The sequence below is a fragment of the Hippoglossus hippoglossus genome, chromosome 16 (genome assembly GCF_009819705.1).
Source record: "Hippoglossus hippoglossus isolate fHipHip1 chromosome 16, fHipHip1.pri, whole genome shotgun sequence".
NCBI lineage: Eukaryota > Metazoa > Chordata > Actinopteri > Pleuronectiformes > Pleuronectidae > Hippoglossus > Hippoglossus hippoglossus.
Genome location: NC_047166.1, coordinates 21,456,066 through 21,472,949, shown reverse-complemented (window position 1 = coordinate 21,472,949; position 16,884 = coordinate 21,456,066). Strand labels below are relative to the sequence as shown.

The window sequence follows — 16,884 nt, the reverse complement described above, 5'->3', positions numbered from 1 at the left end:
AAAGAAACTAGTGCAACAGAAAAATGAGGACGAATAACATAGTGCGTCTGTGTACCCACACTGTGTACCTTTCTTGTTTTGTCTAGATGGATGGATAGATGGATGTACTTTATCAATCCCAAAAAAATAAAAAAATAATTTGGTCTGTAAGTTAAAAAAATTGTCTGTCTGCTTGTCAGCCTTTTCTCAACTTGTCCCTCTGTTTTGTCCACATCTCTTCCACTTTCTTCACGCCTCACCGTCAGGTCTGTTAATCAGACCGTCTGTCTCTCTCTTTGAGTGTGGTTATTAGTGGTTTTAGATGTGCTGTGTGAGGCTGATAGATGAGGGTCTGTTTTTGCCATAGGGGCTCATTCAAAACCAGGTGCACTGGCTTCTAAAGGACTTCAATTACAGAGGAAAACCACATCAGTCGTGTGAACACACACGTGTGTGCACACAGACACACACACACAAATCCTGTGTCAGTTCATGTGATGTATTTTTGTGATATATATCTCTTTCTACTTGAGACTCAGAGGCCAGGTGCAAACATGTTGGGATATAAAACTAATCCACTGATCAACACTTGAAGACAGGGTTTTATGGTTTCCTGTCTGCTCTACCCTTAAACCCTTTTCATCTGAATACTATAAGGGAGATTTTTTTTATTTTGAACATTTGCTTCTAAGCCAGTTAATCATATCAAAACCTGATGGAAATCCTGTTTAAACTTAACACATACGTGAAGCTAGTGGCACTCAGTAGAGGGCATACCTCCACCAAGGTCCAACTGTCCCCTTAAATTCCGTCAAGTTGCACCAAAATCTACACATTTATCATATAAAATATCAGTTCCCTAAACATGACAGATTTGTTTTCATTAAGATCCATGGGAAAATGTGGAAAATGCCCTATCTCACAATGTTAAAGCAAATAGAAAGAAAAATCCTGGATACCAAACAAGATTTGAATGGTTTTTCCCTGACTCATCCTACCACCAAGTTTCTTTGAAATCAGTTCAGTTGTTAATGTGTAATCAAACAAACAAATGGACAGCGGTGAAAGCGTAACCTCCTTGGCAGTGTTAATAAAATAAAGGGAATGTGTTCCTGACAGATTTTTATATACAAATCGTCCAGGAGGGGGATAATACATTTGCAGAAGCAGTTGAGTCAAAGCATTTCTAATCTTTGACATAACCAAGATAGATCGACAAATTTTCCCTATTTTCCCTATTTCCCTAATATCCTAATATTATCTTCATACAAATACTGTACTTACAAATAAAGTATTCTGCAATACCTGTTGAGCAGTTTCAATTTATTGCCCATTAAGTCATTTTAGATCATGAACCTGTTTAAGAGATTTCTTTTATTTTCTGGCGTGACAAAGAATCCATTATTATCTTTGCTTTATAATTTTGACAGTAATTCAAACTTCCTGAATCCTAAAAATAATGTCATCATAAAAGCACTATGTGAGTGATTTATAAGGAGGCATGGTGCCGTGCAGTCCCTCCACTTAGCTGTAAAATGATTCAGGCAAGTTGGGACGTGATATGGTTTGGTCTTCTTCCAAATATTTCCCCAGTGTAATGATTTTGTTGATCTCCAGACTGTGCCTCTAGTGCAAGCAGGAAGTTATCATTCTTGGTATTAAGTGAAATCTCTTGGCAGCTATTGACTACAATTTGTAGTCTCAGCAGAAAACCCCCTGTTGTGTTGTGCATGTGTGAAAGAAAAACTGCGGAGACAGTCCGGACCCAATTTTCTGAAGTTCCCTCTGAAAACAGTTCTGATGAACTTCACTTCTGGTGAATGTGTCAAATACTCAACTTGTTTCATAACAAATACCTACAAACTCACTTTCCCATCAGCATCAGCTATACTTTATGCTCAGTAATGGTCTGGTAAATGGTCTGGTCTCTGCTTTTCTAGTCTTGATGAATTGAATGAACGAATTAGTTTGAAACGCTTTACCGTACCGTTTTTTGCCATCCACCCATTCACACACACATTCATACAGTGTATCTATTTGCAGCACTTTCTCTATGAGAAGGGGCAATTTAGGGGTTCAGTGTCTTGCCCAAGGACACTTCGGCATGCGGAATGACCCATCGGCATGTGGAATGGGCCCCTTGGATGACCAAGCAGCCCTTGTTGTGCCATTTTGACTTGTCTTAGCAGGTAGAAATGGTTCAACATGTTTAATGCTGGTTTCTTTCGTTGGAAGCAACTCTCAGTTGTGGTATTGTGAGGAAAAAAAACACCTCGATTATATAACTCTAGCTGTGCAAAATAAAAATGATACAGATTTCTCATCATTTACTCAAAATTTTGGCAAAGCTTTGGGTTTTGAGGAAAAAAACAATGTTAGATGACCTTGTAGTCAAAGCATTGGGAAAGCCATTGTGGAAATTTTTACTTTTATTTCTTTAAAGTTGACTTTCTGGAGATGTGAGGTTTAAGTAGGACACTGAGTATAATATAATGAGTGTGTGAACTTGTTTCTCACACTAGGAGAAATTATAATGAGAATAACTTACTCCTTCCTCTGTCTCCGGCATTTCTCTCTCTGCATCATAATGATGGAGTTTCTTGCATGAACTACTTGTTTCTCACCACATGTAAGGATATATCTCATTCGGTCTCTCTCTCTCTGGCGCTTTCTTTCAGTCCCCCCCTCTCTCTCTTTCTCTGTGTAGTTCCTGGCAGGGCTACAGTCTGTTAAACACACAGACAGTGGGTGTTCCCCCGTGGGCTCATTAGTAAGCTGGCCCGCACGGCCTAGGGAATGCTGGAACAGACCATTCCACTGGTTCCCAGAGGGGTGCCAGAGGATTCATTTTGTTGTCGCGCTACGTTGTCCCTTGGGGATGAATACACAATGTGATGTTCTATATTAGATTAATAGGTAGGCTATTTAAGCTATCAGTGATGATTAGAGTTCCCGTTCGGAAGGAAGTGTGTCTAATTTCGGTAAAAAGTTAAATAACTGTGATTCACAGCCTGCCCATTGATGCATTGTTTTTTCTCAGTCCTAAAACATTTTCTTCAGGACAGACGGGACATTATCTTGCAGTTACAGTGCATATTTTTTGGCAGATCTGATTTCATTTATTTAGTTATTTACAAATTTTGAACATGTTAAAACAGATGGCATTAAGACAAATCTTTTTGTGAAACTGAAAACAATAAAACATGGGGTTTAATACCTAAAATGAGGATCAAAGCTCTTTCTGACATTGCAGTAACTATTTAGTCAATTTGAATTGATGCCTGTTGTAGTAAATTGTTATATTTTGACAAGTTTTGTGGACAAAAGTGTATCAAACCATTATTTATAGAAACCTCTTAAATCCACATAATCCACATTTGCCGTCCGTACACTGCGTGAGTGTAGGAGCTTGTGCGAGAAAAACTTGAACAGCACAATTCAAGATATATTATCACTTTAATTATTGCATTCTTAAATTTTGTTCGCTGTACTGAATATATAGACAGCAAGTACAGTTATGTGTGAAATTAATGTGTGTAATAATGGGATAATCTGCCACGTGTACCACTCTGCAGAATTACCATGATAAATAACCACAGAGCTGCTATTATCAACATTTAACACAAAATATAGTTAACTGGGTTTTATGAATAGAGTCTATTGTATCCCATATCTAGAGAGAGTAGCATCTAAGTGATGTAACACAGTGAAACACAACAATAACCTGACAGAGACAATCACTTCTGTTCCACTTCCTGTCTTTCTTCACAATGACTTTCCTGGAAACACTCATTTCCTCCGCCACACAGATTTCATTAGTCTGGCCCCATTGTCTGAACACAACAACACATTCTCTACTCAGGCCAAGGTGTGTGGGTACACGAGTACACATAAGCATACACACAAACACTTGCACACTAACTCGTATATGCTCACTCGTGCACACACACACCTTCCCTCTCCTCTTTGTGGTGACGTGATGCTGAGAGCTAATCTAATTGCCAGTTTGTGATTTCATTGGTGCGTTATTCATTTCTGCCTTTTGCTGTATGACATTTTTCAGTTAAGTTTAGAGTTTGTAACTTAATGATGAACCAGAGAATATGTTGCACAAGATGCCGTGAAAGCACCAAAAACACATTTTGTTGGTGCTCTGTTATTAAGATGGATGTGCACATTTACACAGCAGTATGAAATCTTATCTTATGTATTCTTACAAATAGAAGACACCCACCACTTGGCTGTTCTAATATGAAGTGTTTACACTGGGCCAGTTTCTGCACCCTAGAGGCATTAAGCACATACTGTAGTACTTGTACTTGTTCTTTCTGTCAGCAGTCTTTGCACGTTTCCATTATCCATTTAAAGTCCATGTTAAGGAGGGTCACTGTCACAGTGCTGGTGCTGAGTTTGGATTCAAGCTGCAATGTTTTTGAGAAATACATGGTCTCACATCCTCTTGCAAGGTGGACCAGGAGAACTAGATCATCCATCTGAAATAGTTTTAATTTATAATCACGTATATAATGCCTGTATATGTGGTTTCATTTACAGCCATTATAAAAATTACTGATATACTATGCAGTTATTTTGTTAATGTTATTTATTGCATCTGATAAAATATGAAAATGAGAAAGAAATGATAAGTAATAACCAATCGGACACAAGATGGCTAAACTTGCAATAGTGTTAAATAATACTGTATTTCATTTATTATAAATTTTAACTGATTGATCAGAGAGAGTACATAGGCAGTATTATTTCGTTATAGGTCCAGTAAGTGGTGTTTTTTTCCTTTTTTTTACTTAATAGAATATACCATTACTATAGCATCTGTATGACTCATTATGGTCTAGCACTTTAAATGAATTACTGTTGTAGGAGATCTGTCTCATTCTCACCGTCTTGGTTGGGTTTGTTAATGCTAACTTCACTTCATAATTTCAGTTAACTTGTCAAAATTACTTAAGGTCACTTTACCATAGTGAATATAAATGATTCAAAACTGTTTGTTTGTCTGTCTCACAGGATGATTCCATAGTTCATCACATTGCTGCAAAAGCCATTGAGAACATCTCCACCACTGATTCGGGATCCTCCCACCGCCTGTTCACCACAGAGATGGGCTCGGCCCTGTGGTACCTGTTCACTCACTCCGATGTGGAGGCTGTCAGACTCACGGCCATCTCTGTATGTTCGCACGTATGAAAACACACACCATTCATTAAGTATGCATTACTACATACAGATGTGTATGCAAACACCATCTCTGTAAGTCCTAGAAACACACATTAGACCCACAAACAAACTTAAGGTAAAAGCATCCAAAGCTACTTGGTTGTTTGAAATTGATGAACTGCTTATATTTTTTGATCGCTAATCTAAAATAATGAATCTTGTTTCCTGACCTGCATTATATTCCATACATACTGATCACTATATATGATATCGTGATCAGATAGTGATATATTGGCCATCACTATATATGTTATATAGAAGTTGATATTTTAAATCCACCTTTGTCAGACTGGAAATAATAATATAATGTTTTTGTTAACAGTGCAATAGCTACCTATGGGAACCTTCTCCTTTTTTCAAAACAGCATAACATCGGCAGTGTCAAGTTCAACATGACATTACAAGAGAATGGGACAACACAATCCATGAATGACATACGCTACCTGTGTGTGCATGTGTGTTTATCTGTCTGACTGTGTTTCCAGTCTCTTTTCAGAATAACCCGGGTGGTCCCAGCAGTCTTCTCAGCTGTGATTGACACATGTGGCCCTGCAGCCATCTTGGGGGGTGTGGGTGGTGCAGGGGCCAGGGTCCAGCAGCACCTGCTCACTGCTATGGCCACTGCCTTAGTCACCTCACGCATCCAAACACCCACGTCACACAGACCAAGGCATGCACGCTAATTCTAAGAATGTAAGAGTATGTCGTAAAAATGCCAAATTAATGCAAATACACTCACATTACATGTCACAAGAAACCCAGATACAATAATCCATATTGTTTTCATGTTATATTCTATTGGTGCTGCTATATAGAAATTCTATAGCTTTTGAGATAACATCAGTTTTGGGCAGGGTTGCATTTTTTTACATTTACGTGGGCAGTATCACTAATGAGGACGTTTTTACACAAGCACTGAGGGATGAAAACACGAGTTAACACCCCAGCGTCAGGAACAAACGGAACTGTTTTCAAACTCTATAAACCTTTACTGCAGGGTTTCTCTCTGCCCCTCTCTGTCTCTTTGCCTTTACTCTCTCTCTCTTCCATACAGTTTATGAACTGATGCTGAACTGTGTGCAAACTAATTTGTCAGGAATTATTTGTTTAATTTTTCATAAGATAGCCATGTAGTGTGTATGTGAAGTGCTAATCTTGGTAAGGCAGGGGGCTAAAATTGATTTGAAGGTTTTTACTTGGAGTCTAGCATTGGTAATTGACTCTGAACTGAATTTATTTGCATTGAGCATTTCCAATTTAACACCAGAATACAAACTTAGTACTTTAACTCTACTCTAATTATACACTGATATGCATTCACCCCCACCCCACACACCACCCCCTCTCCCCTGGCACAAAGACAGACAGTCCAAGAGTTTGTTTACACAAAACCCTGTCTGTCTGTCTGTCTGTGTGTGTGTGTGTGTGTGTGTGTGTGTGTGTGTGTGTGTGTCTGTCCGTCCACACATGCACATACACTAATTTGTGGAGTGTGTCAGTATCTGGGCTAATTGGCCTGAATGAAAGCACTGCAGCCTTCTACTTCAGCAAAGCATTGTGGGTAGTGGGGAGGGACTTATCTCAGCTAGGCACACACTACTGGGCTTTGAAATTAATTAACTTGGTGTGTCTCTCCATAAACACACATCCATGCACACACACACACACAGTCTGGAGTGTATGGTGTTGATGATAATGGTAATGGTAATGAATGTTGGCCAGTCAAAAATGTTTTTCCAACCAGTTACAGCTTCTGTGAATGGATGTCTGCATGCAAGTTTGTGTACATGTGTGCATGTTTTTGTAATAATGTAGAGTCTGGGCTAATTAAGATTTTAGCCTGGTAGCTTATCACATTTTCTGAATAATAAGTTTTTCTTCACTTTAAGGTACATTTTACATTGCGGAATGTCCTGTTTTTCCACATACATTAATTGAATACAATTCAGGAAAGTATTCTAATAAGATAAAGCTAGAGTATAGCATTGTGTTCAATGAAGATATTTTTTCTTTCCGTACTCTGAATCAAATTACTAAGTTGGGATGTCGCCATCAAAAAAACATTTAGGTGTTACTTTGCAGTAGAGCCCAACATATCAATCGGCTGATAAATCAATAATGTTCCATTACAGATATATAGGTAAAGACATTTATGTTGTCTAACATGCTCCAACATGATGTTTTTTTCTCCGTGCTGGCCGTGGGCATTATGTTTTCGGTTTGTCTGTCCTTATGTACGCATGCCCATCTGTGCCATTATTTTCAACAGGATATCTCAAGAAGAATTTTTGGTCATTGTAGGGCACAGGGACCTCATGTTTTTGTGAACATGATATATTAGCAACTCCTGAAGGGAGTTTCATGAAATATGGCGCAAACATTCACTAGGACTCAAGAATGACCTGATTAAAAACTGGAGGATAAACCCTATTTTGCCTCGTAAACGCATACAATTAGGGTGATTAGAGGTCAAAAGTCAAGGTCACACAAACATGTTTTGGCCATTTAAACGTATCATGTCTGCCTTAAGGGGATTTCTTAAGATTTTATGATTAATTGATTGGATTTCAGTGGTCACAGTGATCTCATATGAATCTGGAAAAAAATATATGTAGACTCAAACTGCACTGGTTGGTGGAGGTATATAACAGCAGGGCAGTAATTAAAGTTTTGTATACAGAAGAACATGCAGAAATAGATACACAGACATGCACACACCTACACAATCAGTTTTGATTTAAATGTTTCTTACCTAAAATTGATATCAGTATCAGCTCCATTCAGTCAGGCTCTACTTTGTAGTGTTAATGCGTAAGTGTGATCCACATAGCTGACTTGTATTTGAAATGCATAGTATTGCATCTTAGACTTCACAAGCAGAAACCTGCACATTTCTGTTTGTGTCTTGTAGGATTTGGTGATGAAGGTGCTGCACTGTCTAGAGAGTCCATCCACCGTAACAAGAGCCAAAGCAATACTGCTACTGCTGCTGCTGATCCAGGACAACTCGGACACACTGCTTTACTGCTGTCGTCACAGGTAATTGTTGCTCACAGACAAGTGAAAGTCTATAATGTTTAGATTATTAAACATATATTTGTGTCATTGACTAGACATGAATTTTACAACTCTCGCCCTGGGTGATGCAAATGGTGCGATTTGTGCGTCACGAACGATGCAAATGTCGAGTTTGGTGCGATGCAATAGATGTCAAATTTGTGTGTATCGCATCATTCGACACTCGAGTGTAAATATTTGAATTTGGGCGACAAATTCACATTGTGAAAGCCAATCCGCGCTGAGAATGAAACTCACCCGACTCCTTTCTGGCACTGATCCGAGCTAAAGGGTGATCAAACCTGCCACTGATCAGCCTCGGGTAGAGCAGTCATCCAGACACAGCTCCTGGAGGATGGGGGCAAACTCTTTTACCTGTATGCTCTTCTGAATGGGCTTGTGGACCTATACACAACGGCACAACTATAGTCGCTTCAGCCAGTAGTCCTCTCTTTGGGAGGTGAACAGGCAATTGGTCGCTGGTTGTGAGTCATTTGTGTTGAATCGCTTTACTTGAATGTAATGTGATTCAACACAAATTATCCTGTGGTGGGAACTTGCATCGCATTTGGTGAGAACACAACATATGAGTTTGATCAGCTGGAAACCTTAAAAGGCATTTTCACATGTTAAACATTTAGTTTTATGCCCAAAAGCTCTTGAATCTTGTCGTGTTTCTTTGTTGACATCTTTGTCAGCGTCTTTAATCTGTAAGGCTCTTTTATGTGTTGGCCTCCTTTTTTTATGCTAAGATATTTGTATTCTTTTCGGGGGGGTTTTCAGTTTTGCATCTGTCCCATGTTAGAAATCACCCACCCATCTGCATGCAGTGAATCCTCATGATAATCTCCTGCTATTTTCTCACATGGGTTCATGCAGACATTATCCAGAGTTCAGTGCATGTCTGAATAGCAGCTTAATTGCGTGATCTTCAGAAGAAAGTATGTTTGTGGTCTGCAAAGGCAGTAGCCATATGATATGAGTGACCAGGGTTTTCATTCCTGTCTAGTATGAAGGATGCTGCAAGTTTGAAATATAATTTGGTTTTGTTGTTACACACTTTTTTAACTGTAGTTGCAGTAATAACATTTGGACACAACTTTAGGGGGAGGTTTAACTGTTGTCTTACCACATGAAGCTCAGTGGCCCCTGCGTCTTTCTGACTGCACTGAGAAAACCCCAAATTGTGCTCCATGTGTTTGTTTTTCTGATATTATTCATTTTACAGAGATTGGCATTAGTACTAACTACCACAACAAGGAATCTACATGGTTAAACTGGTGTATATTGCACATAATCTGATTCCAGCCAAGCTGTCTTGTTGGTCCAAGAGAACCAGCAGGTGGTAAGCCATGATGAAGGGATTGCTGGGGAGAGGAGATGGCATACTCAAGGTCTCACAACAGTATTATCTTCTCTCTGGCACACTTTGTGAAATTGAATCTCCACAGACAACTCTTCAATCACAAAATATGCAGTTATATCTGCAATGACTGATCAAGGCTGCGGGTGTGATTGTGAGCTTTCTGGTTTCACTGCAGGCAGATTCATTGAGCCCATTATGGTGGGAAATTAAAATCAACCGAAAACATTGCAGACTACTTTACCATTAACTATTCAGTTAAGTCTCTGATATTTGATGCCTGGTAAAGACAGTTTGCTCAGCCACTTTTTCTTTTAGCACCTCAAGAGCTGCTGAAAGAAACAGAGCTGGTTCTAATGTCAGTAAAAATCAGTGTGGACTGACGAGACCAAAGGTTTCAGTAGCACTCACATCTCACGTTTAAATAGAATTCCTCAGTAGTGTACAGCCTCAGTAACTGACTCAATCTTGTACTTTTGTTGTTTGTTTTTAGGTTCCGAGTTATAGACCATTGCCCTGTGAAATTTACTCACACATGGCAGCTGATCACAGTCTTATGTCATTGTTTTCCAAAAGCTCTGTTTTCTTATGTCCATAATAAATACAACCCCCATATTTCAGATTTATTTACTCAAGAGAGCATTGTAGGAAAACTGAGAGAAAAATAAGAATTTTCTTATTCAATCAATATAGTCTGGACATGTTATACAAGAAAGATCAGATAAATTCGAACCAACACATTTTCCATACAGACCATGCTCAAAGTGATTTATCTTTAAGCACATAAATCACATTCAACACAGTTAAAGCAGACTGCTTTAAATAACGTGAGACTTCCTTTGGGGTTGTTGGCAAGGCACTTGTACTCTGTGTAACCTTTGTGTTAACTAGCACAGCAGCTGTGGGAATTATAATATAAATGTATGTACCCTGGACATTCAGATTGTGCTGCTGCATGATGTAACTTTACTGGAACTTCAGATGGTTCATTAGAGCTGGTTGTCCTGTGTTTCACCCCACTCAAACTTGCAATGCAGCTGTGAATGTGCAATGCTCATATGATCAGATGCATATGCATGATATATATATACACCCAGTTCCCCTGGTAATTTATGACCAGTTGGTATTTCAGTTTGAAAAAGATGCCCTAGATTACTGACATATGGTTCCTTGTAACAGTGTCTCTTCTCGTCGGCTCTCTCTCCCTCTATTTCGCCATCTCTTTTTTTCTCTAAGTTTGTTTTCTCGTTTATTGATATGCCTCTCGCTAACGCTCTCTGTCTCCACTATGGTTGTCTCACATTGTACACATGTGAACTGCCAGATTAAATATTCAAAACAAGAATGGTATTGTTAGTTGGGGTCACAACCAATGATTTACTTGATAATTGTTTTTTATCACCAAAAAACAGTAAACCAGTCTGTAAACACTATTTCATTATCTATGACACAAATAACCAGAAAACTGCTCTGTGGCAGCTGCTAAAGAGCTCATCATCGCTGTAGTTTGATATTTTGCCAAAAAGGCATTAAATATTGTATTTGTTTTAAACAGTTGCACACAATTTATAACACCCGAAGAGTGTACACAAGTTGTGTGTTCATTTACCTACTAATTCCACAAACGTCTGTCTGTTCGTCTGCCTGTCTGTATGTATGTATGTGGAACACATATCTTGCGAACAGTTCATCTAATCCACTTCACATTAGGAATGTGTATTGTAAATTGCCAGAGAAATTCCAATTCAGACTTTGGTGCGATTTGGACGTTACATACATTAAATAACTAGATAAATTGAAGAGACAAATAGACATAAACAGGTGACCAGTGCTCTGTAGCAGTCAGGGGTGCAGTGTGCTAATAGTCAGCGAGTGGACCGAGTTGAACATGTCTTCCATGTCCTTTGCTAGACTACAGCAGCTGTTGGCAACTGGGTCAAAATTTCCACCAGATCATTTTGATACTTTTTCTTTTTCACCATATTGGACTGACACAGACATTCACAGGTGTCACAGGAGCTGATCTCAGTCATTGCAATAATATTCATGGAATCACTTCCTCTTTAGCAATTAGTCTTCAAAGTGAAAGCACAACATTTGTTTTGTCACTGCAATGCTTAAATGCTTAAATTGAGCTGAATTACAGAACTTTTATTTTGAAAAGTTGTGAACTTGGGTCTGAAAATTGTGTTGATTGCTTAACAGCCATTTGAAATGGCCGACATGCATGTATGGAAAAATAACAGCAGTTCAGTAAATCATTCACTTGTATGAACCACACACGTAAACATTAATAAAGAAAATTCAGTTACCCTTTATGAAACACATTGACTATAAAATCTTCCTTTCAGACAAATCAGGTAGGATGGACACAAAGTTTTCAAACTTCACTCTCACGCAACGTCGTGCAAAAAGTGACAGTTTATTGTAGAACTGTTTGAGATGCACTCACAAATGACAAGGAATAATTATAAAGTAGCTCTGAAGCATTAACACCAAGCAAAACATTACAAAACAGGTCCATTGGAAATAAAGCACCTATTCCCAGTTTGAGATTAATTTTAAGAAATTGGTTGTGTGGTCAAGAATAATTTGGAAAGAGAATAAGTTGTATCATATTCTAAAATACAATATCTTTGTGAAAACATTTTGTTCCACATTTTAACAGAAAAATTAACTTTGCAGTTTTACTGTGATCTGTAGACACATGTCTTTGATCATTTACTTTTAGAGTAAAATGTTACGGTACATTACTTCCTGCACTCTACCAGCCTAAACACTTAAGAATATAACTTTCCATAATCAGAGTGTATGTTCTCGAAGTGGTACCCATAAATGGACATGAGTCTCTTTTTGATCAGACCCATCTCCCTGAGAGACAGCTTTATGCCTCAGCATCATATACTGGAACTTACAATGGTTTTTGCTTTCTCATATTTAGGTATGAGGCTGAAATCCCTGGAAATCCAAATATAAACTGACCAAACCAAACATGACACTTTAATAGAATTAAGGTGTTTGTAATTTTCACTTCCACTTCAATGCATCTTTTCTGCCTGCCTGTCTTTCACTCTCACACAAATACACACTCTCTCTCTCTCTCTCTCTCTCTCTCTCTCTCTCTCTCTCTCTCTCTCTCTCTCTCTCTCCCCTCTCTGTCTGTTCACAGTGTTAGAGCTGTCAAATTTGACCTGCCTGTCTCTCTCCCACCGAGCTCTGTGCCTGACTCAACCACACACACAGACACACGTCTTTTCCTCAGTCCTGCTTTCACCCAGACACGTTGTGTTTAATTAGCTCCTCAGTGGTGTGAAAATATGTGTGTGTTTGTGTATGTATTCGTGTATGTGTTTCTGTCTGTGTGAGATAAACTTGTGCAGGCCCTTCTGAGGAAGTGTCAAGATTGCCTTGGGAGTGGAGTGAGATGGCTTTCAACACACACACACACACACACACACGCACACACACACACACACACACACACACACACACACACACACACACACACACACACACAGAGAGAGAGGGGGCCACTTGAAGGTCAGTTGTGTGTGAGTACTTTGTGAGACTCCCATAGTGACTGACAGAGAGGTGGCAAATTTGTCTCTATTTATTTAGCAATGTGGAAAAATGGCAACACGACTAACTGAGAAACACACCAGCAGAACTTTAGCATGGAGACAAATAGAAAGACAGACGGGATACAGGCATGGAGTTGGGTAGATAGACAGATAGCTACTCAGACACACATACTTGCACGGTAGATGGAATGTTACATTGATAAACATTTTAGATAGTTCTTTTTTAGACTGGTGAGGTTATTACAAATACTGACTTAAGTCCTGTTGAAAGTGAAGTATACCCAAAATATAAACTAAAGGGTAACCTTGTTGGCACAGCTCAAAGTACAGGATGCATCTGACCACAGTTTATTTTTGTAAATTATAGTTTTTATATATATATATTTTTACAAATACAATAAAAAACAATACAACTGTAATAATCTCAAAAGCAATTTGCTTTAGGGCATGCAACAAAATACAATAAAACACCTTAAAAGACCTGTAAAGTTGTGTTGAGCTAAACATGTAATTTCTTTAAAGAAACGAAGTTTAAAATACATAACATTTTCTGATTCCTGCTCTGCATTGTCTGAGTGAAATCCCTGTTTTCTACCTCATCGTGAATTTATTTGGTATCAATCATTTCATTTCCTGCTGTCATTGTTAATTATATCATTGTATTTAGTACCTATCACATGTAATTAAGGTAGTAGATTGTTCTATGATACCAACTACGATGGAGTCATTTATTTGACTGTGACTCTTGCTTGTGTGTGATTAAATAGTGTATAAAGATAAGAGGTACCTATCATTTGCAGGTCTGTTCACAGGTTATGTTGAATGTTGAATGTGAACAGTAATACCAAAGGCAATGGTTTTGTCTTTTTTGTCTTTTTCCTTTTATTGCATTATAGTTATTTTTCTGTTTATTTGCAATAACCCATAACAGTAAAAGGAAAATGAATCCATTAAAATCCATTTAAATCCATTGGAACCCTAATATAATATTGGAGCTTTGTTTCATATCATATAACTGGATGATGATCTAACATACAACATTATGAAAAAAAATACTGACTTCACAATCCCCAAACCCTTTGCATCATTGTCACTTTGAAGCTTATAATTAAAATGTGTGAACTAATGTGACCTCTGCATTCATTCAGGCCTGTGTTTTCACCAGGCCTGGATCTAGACTGCTCAGATTGGGGGGGCATTGAGAATTAGGGGTGGGAACTTTTCACACACTGGACTTATAGTGTTGAGCGTTTTTTCCAGGTTTTAAAGAATAGGAAATTCAACATATTAAATTGTCATTGTCATTGACATTTTGAAATTACATTTATAAGAAAAGGAATAAAAAAGAAAATGAAATCAAGAAAATGCATAAAAACAGAAAAGAAAGAAATTGATACAAAGTGCGGGCAAGTGCAAGATCTAGTTAAAGGCTGAAGTAAAGAGAAATGTTTTCTTTTATAGACGTTTACTGAACTAGCTTCTCTGACATCTAGCGGCAGTCTATTCCACAACTTATATGTAACTCTGTGCTCACCCATTCAGAGCCTTGTATGTAAGGAGGAGAACCTAAATGTGTTTAGGTAACCAGTGCAGAGCAGCGGACTAATGTGTTCTCTCCTCTTGGTTTTTGGTCAACGACTGAGCAGCAGAGTTCTGAATAAACAGGAGTCTATTGTTTTCTTTGTAACACCTGTAAAAAGTACATTACACTAATCAATCGGCTAGAAATGAAGGCATGAATCAGCTTTTCTGCAGCTGTCTGATTTATAAATGGCCGAACCTTTGCTATGGTGGAAACATCAGGTTTCGGTCACCATGTTAATGTGGCCATTGAAACTGCAAGTACAGTCCAAGATAACACCTAGACCTATTACTTCTTATTTAATCCAAGGAGTTAGCTGACCCAGATTGTTTTCCAGCATATTTCTTTTTGGTTTTCGGCTGATTTAAAGGATTAGCGATGGAGGGCAGAGCATTATTATCATTCGGCTCAGTTGTGTATCATCTGCGTAACTATCGAAAAAAATATTGTGCGCTCTGATGATGTCACCCAGTGGCAGCATGTACAGTGAGAATAATAAAGATCCCACGCAGCTTCCCTGTGCAACCCCAAAACAGCTGCCATGTTTGTCACATGATCTCCAACGCTGACATAGGACTTCCTCCCTTCAATGTATATGTTTTCAACCAGTTTAGGAAACTGTCAGACGGACCAAATTCTCAAAACAATTGATGATGAGGTTAGCACTGCTAACCTTATGCTCTGCTGTGAATTTGTGAATAGAATATCACTGATTAGTGTTCAATTCTCACACTTTGGCGTGAATAAAAACTTGAGGTCTGTCTGTCTGTGTCATGCCCGGCAGCCCAGTTTCCCCAATCTTTTTTATGCATGTTGTCAAAACAGTTCACAGACCAAAATTATGTTTTTGATGCGTCTGTATTATTTTCATTATTTTCATTGTAGTAATTAGGTTAATATTGGTGAATATCTTAAAATGAATCAAGCAATAAAATAAAAATAATCCTTACAATTTCAATAGGGCCTCCCACTGTTCAGTGCTCGGGCCCTAATTAATTAAAATAGTGATCTGTTATTAATACTAGAGACGGATCAGAATTTCTTTCTTTTCTATTTTATGACATACAATGCATGTGTGTCTCTTTCTCTGTAGATTCATCAAGTACTTGGAGAGAGACCTGCGTGAAGCCACACCTCTCAAAGTGAACCCCGGCCAATCAGAATACCTGCCTCAGTGTCTGGACTTACTGGTTGTATATCTGACCGGCGTTTCACCACTGATACTGGGTACAGACAGAACATTACTGTACAGTAAAATATTGTAAACAAAATCTTCAAACATTGTTCTTGATGCACAGTAACCCATCAGCCCTCAACTTTCATCCCTTCTCATCTTGTCTCCTGTCCTCTCTCTAGAGGACGTCCTATGTGCATTGAGAGATGTGATTGGCAGGAGACACCAATCTCCAGCTCAGAGCAGACAGCTTAAACACACCTTGCCTTGTATGTCTGTTGTGCTGGACCTTCTTTCGTCACAGGTATCTGCGACTGAAAGGAATATTGTCCACAATTTACATGCTTTAAAAGTCCTGTTTGCCTGGTTATCCTCAAAGATTTTCTCATAAATTATTACTACTTTTGCAATTATTTCATTAACCATGCATCTTTAGTCCTTGAAGGTATTTGTGTCTGCTAACAAATATACTGTATGTAATTGTTTGGTTAGGTTAGTGCCAGATGGATACATTAGGATTTAGTTATGACACTATACACCATCTGAGTTTGTGCATAAGATACCTTCCAGACTATAATGTCGTCTGAAGCACTGACTTCCTCTGTGTTTTTTTTCACTAATTTACTTGTTTGTCCAATCAAATCCTTCTATGTTGACTGTGACTAACTCTTTTCACAGGTCTTTCGATCTCAAATTGTGACTGACGGGTTTCTGGCTCAATTTGGATTGCTTCTTGTAAGTGTTCATATTACAACGACTTGTTATCTGCCTCCACAACAGACTGGCTGTTTTACAAACTAATAACACTGTGATGCATTGGGGCATTTTGAATATAAACTTTTGGAAATATTAAAACATGCGGTGACTTCCCAACAAGTTTAATCTATTAAGACAATTACAGTAATATAAA

The 16,884-nt window shown here is 38.3% G+C and overlaps 1 protein-coding gene across 1 annotated transcript in view; it reads left to right on the top strand.

The window, feature by feature from the left end:
- ulk4 (unc-51 like kinase 4) overlaps positions 1-16,884 on the top strand; it is a 76,974-nt gene that overhangs the window by 18,686 nt on the left and 41,404 nt on the right. The window contains exons 7-12 of the mRNA XM_034610388.1: positions 5,008-5,169; positions 5,703-5,891; positions 8,129-8,256; positions 15,894-16,027; positions 16,157-16,278; positions 16,653-16,714. Of these exons, the coding sequence (XP_034466279.1) occupies positions 5,008-5,169; positions 5,703-5,891; positions 8,129-8,256; positions 15,894-16,027; positions 16,157-16,278; positions 16,653-16,714 (797 nt within the window). The remainder of the gene's footprint in view (positions 1-5,007; positions 5,170-5,702; positions 5,892-8,128; positions 8,257-15,893; positions 16,028-16,156; positions 16,279-16,652; positions 16,715-16,884) is intronic.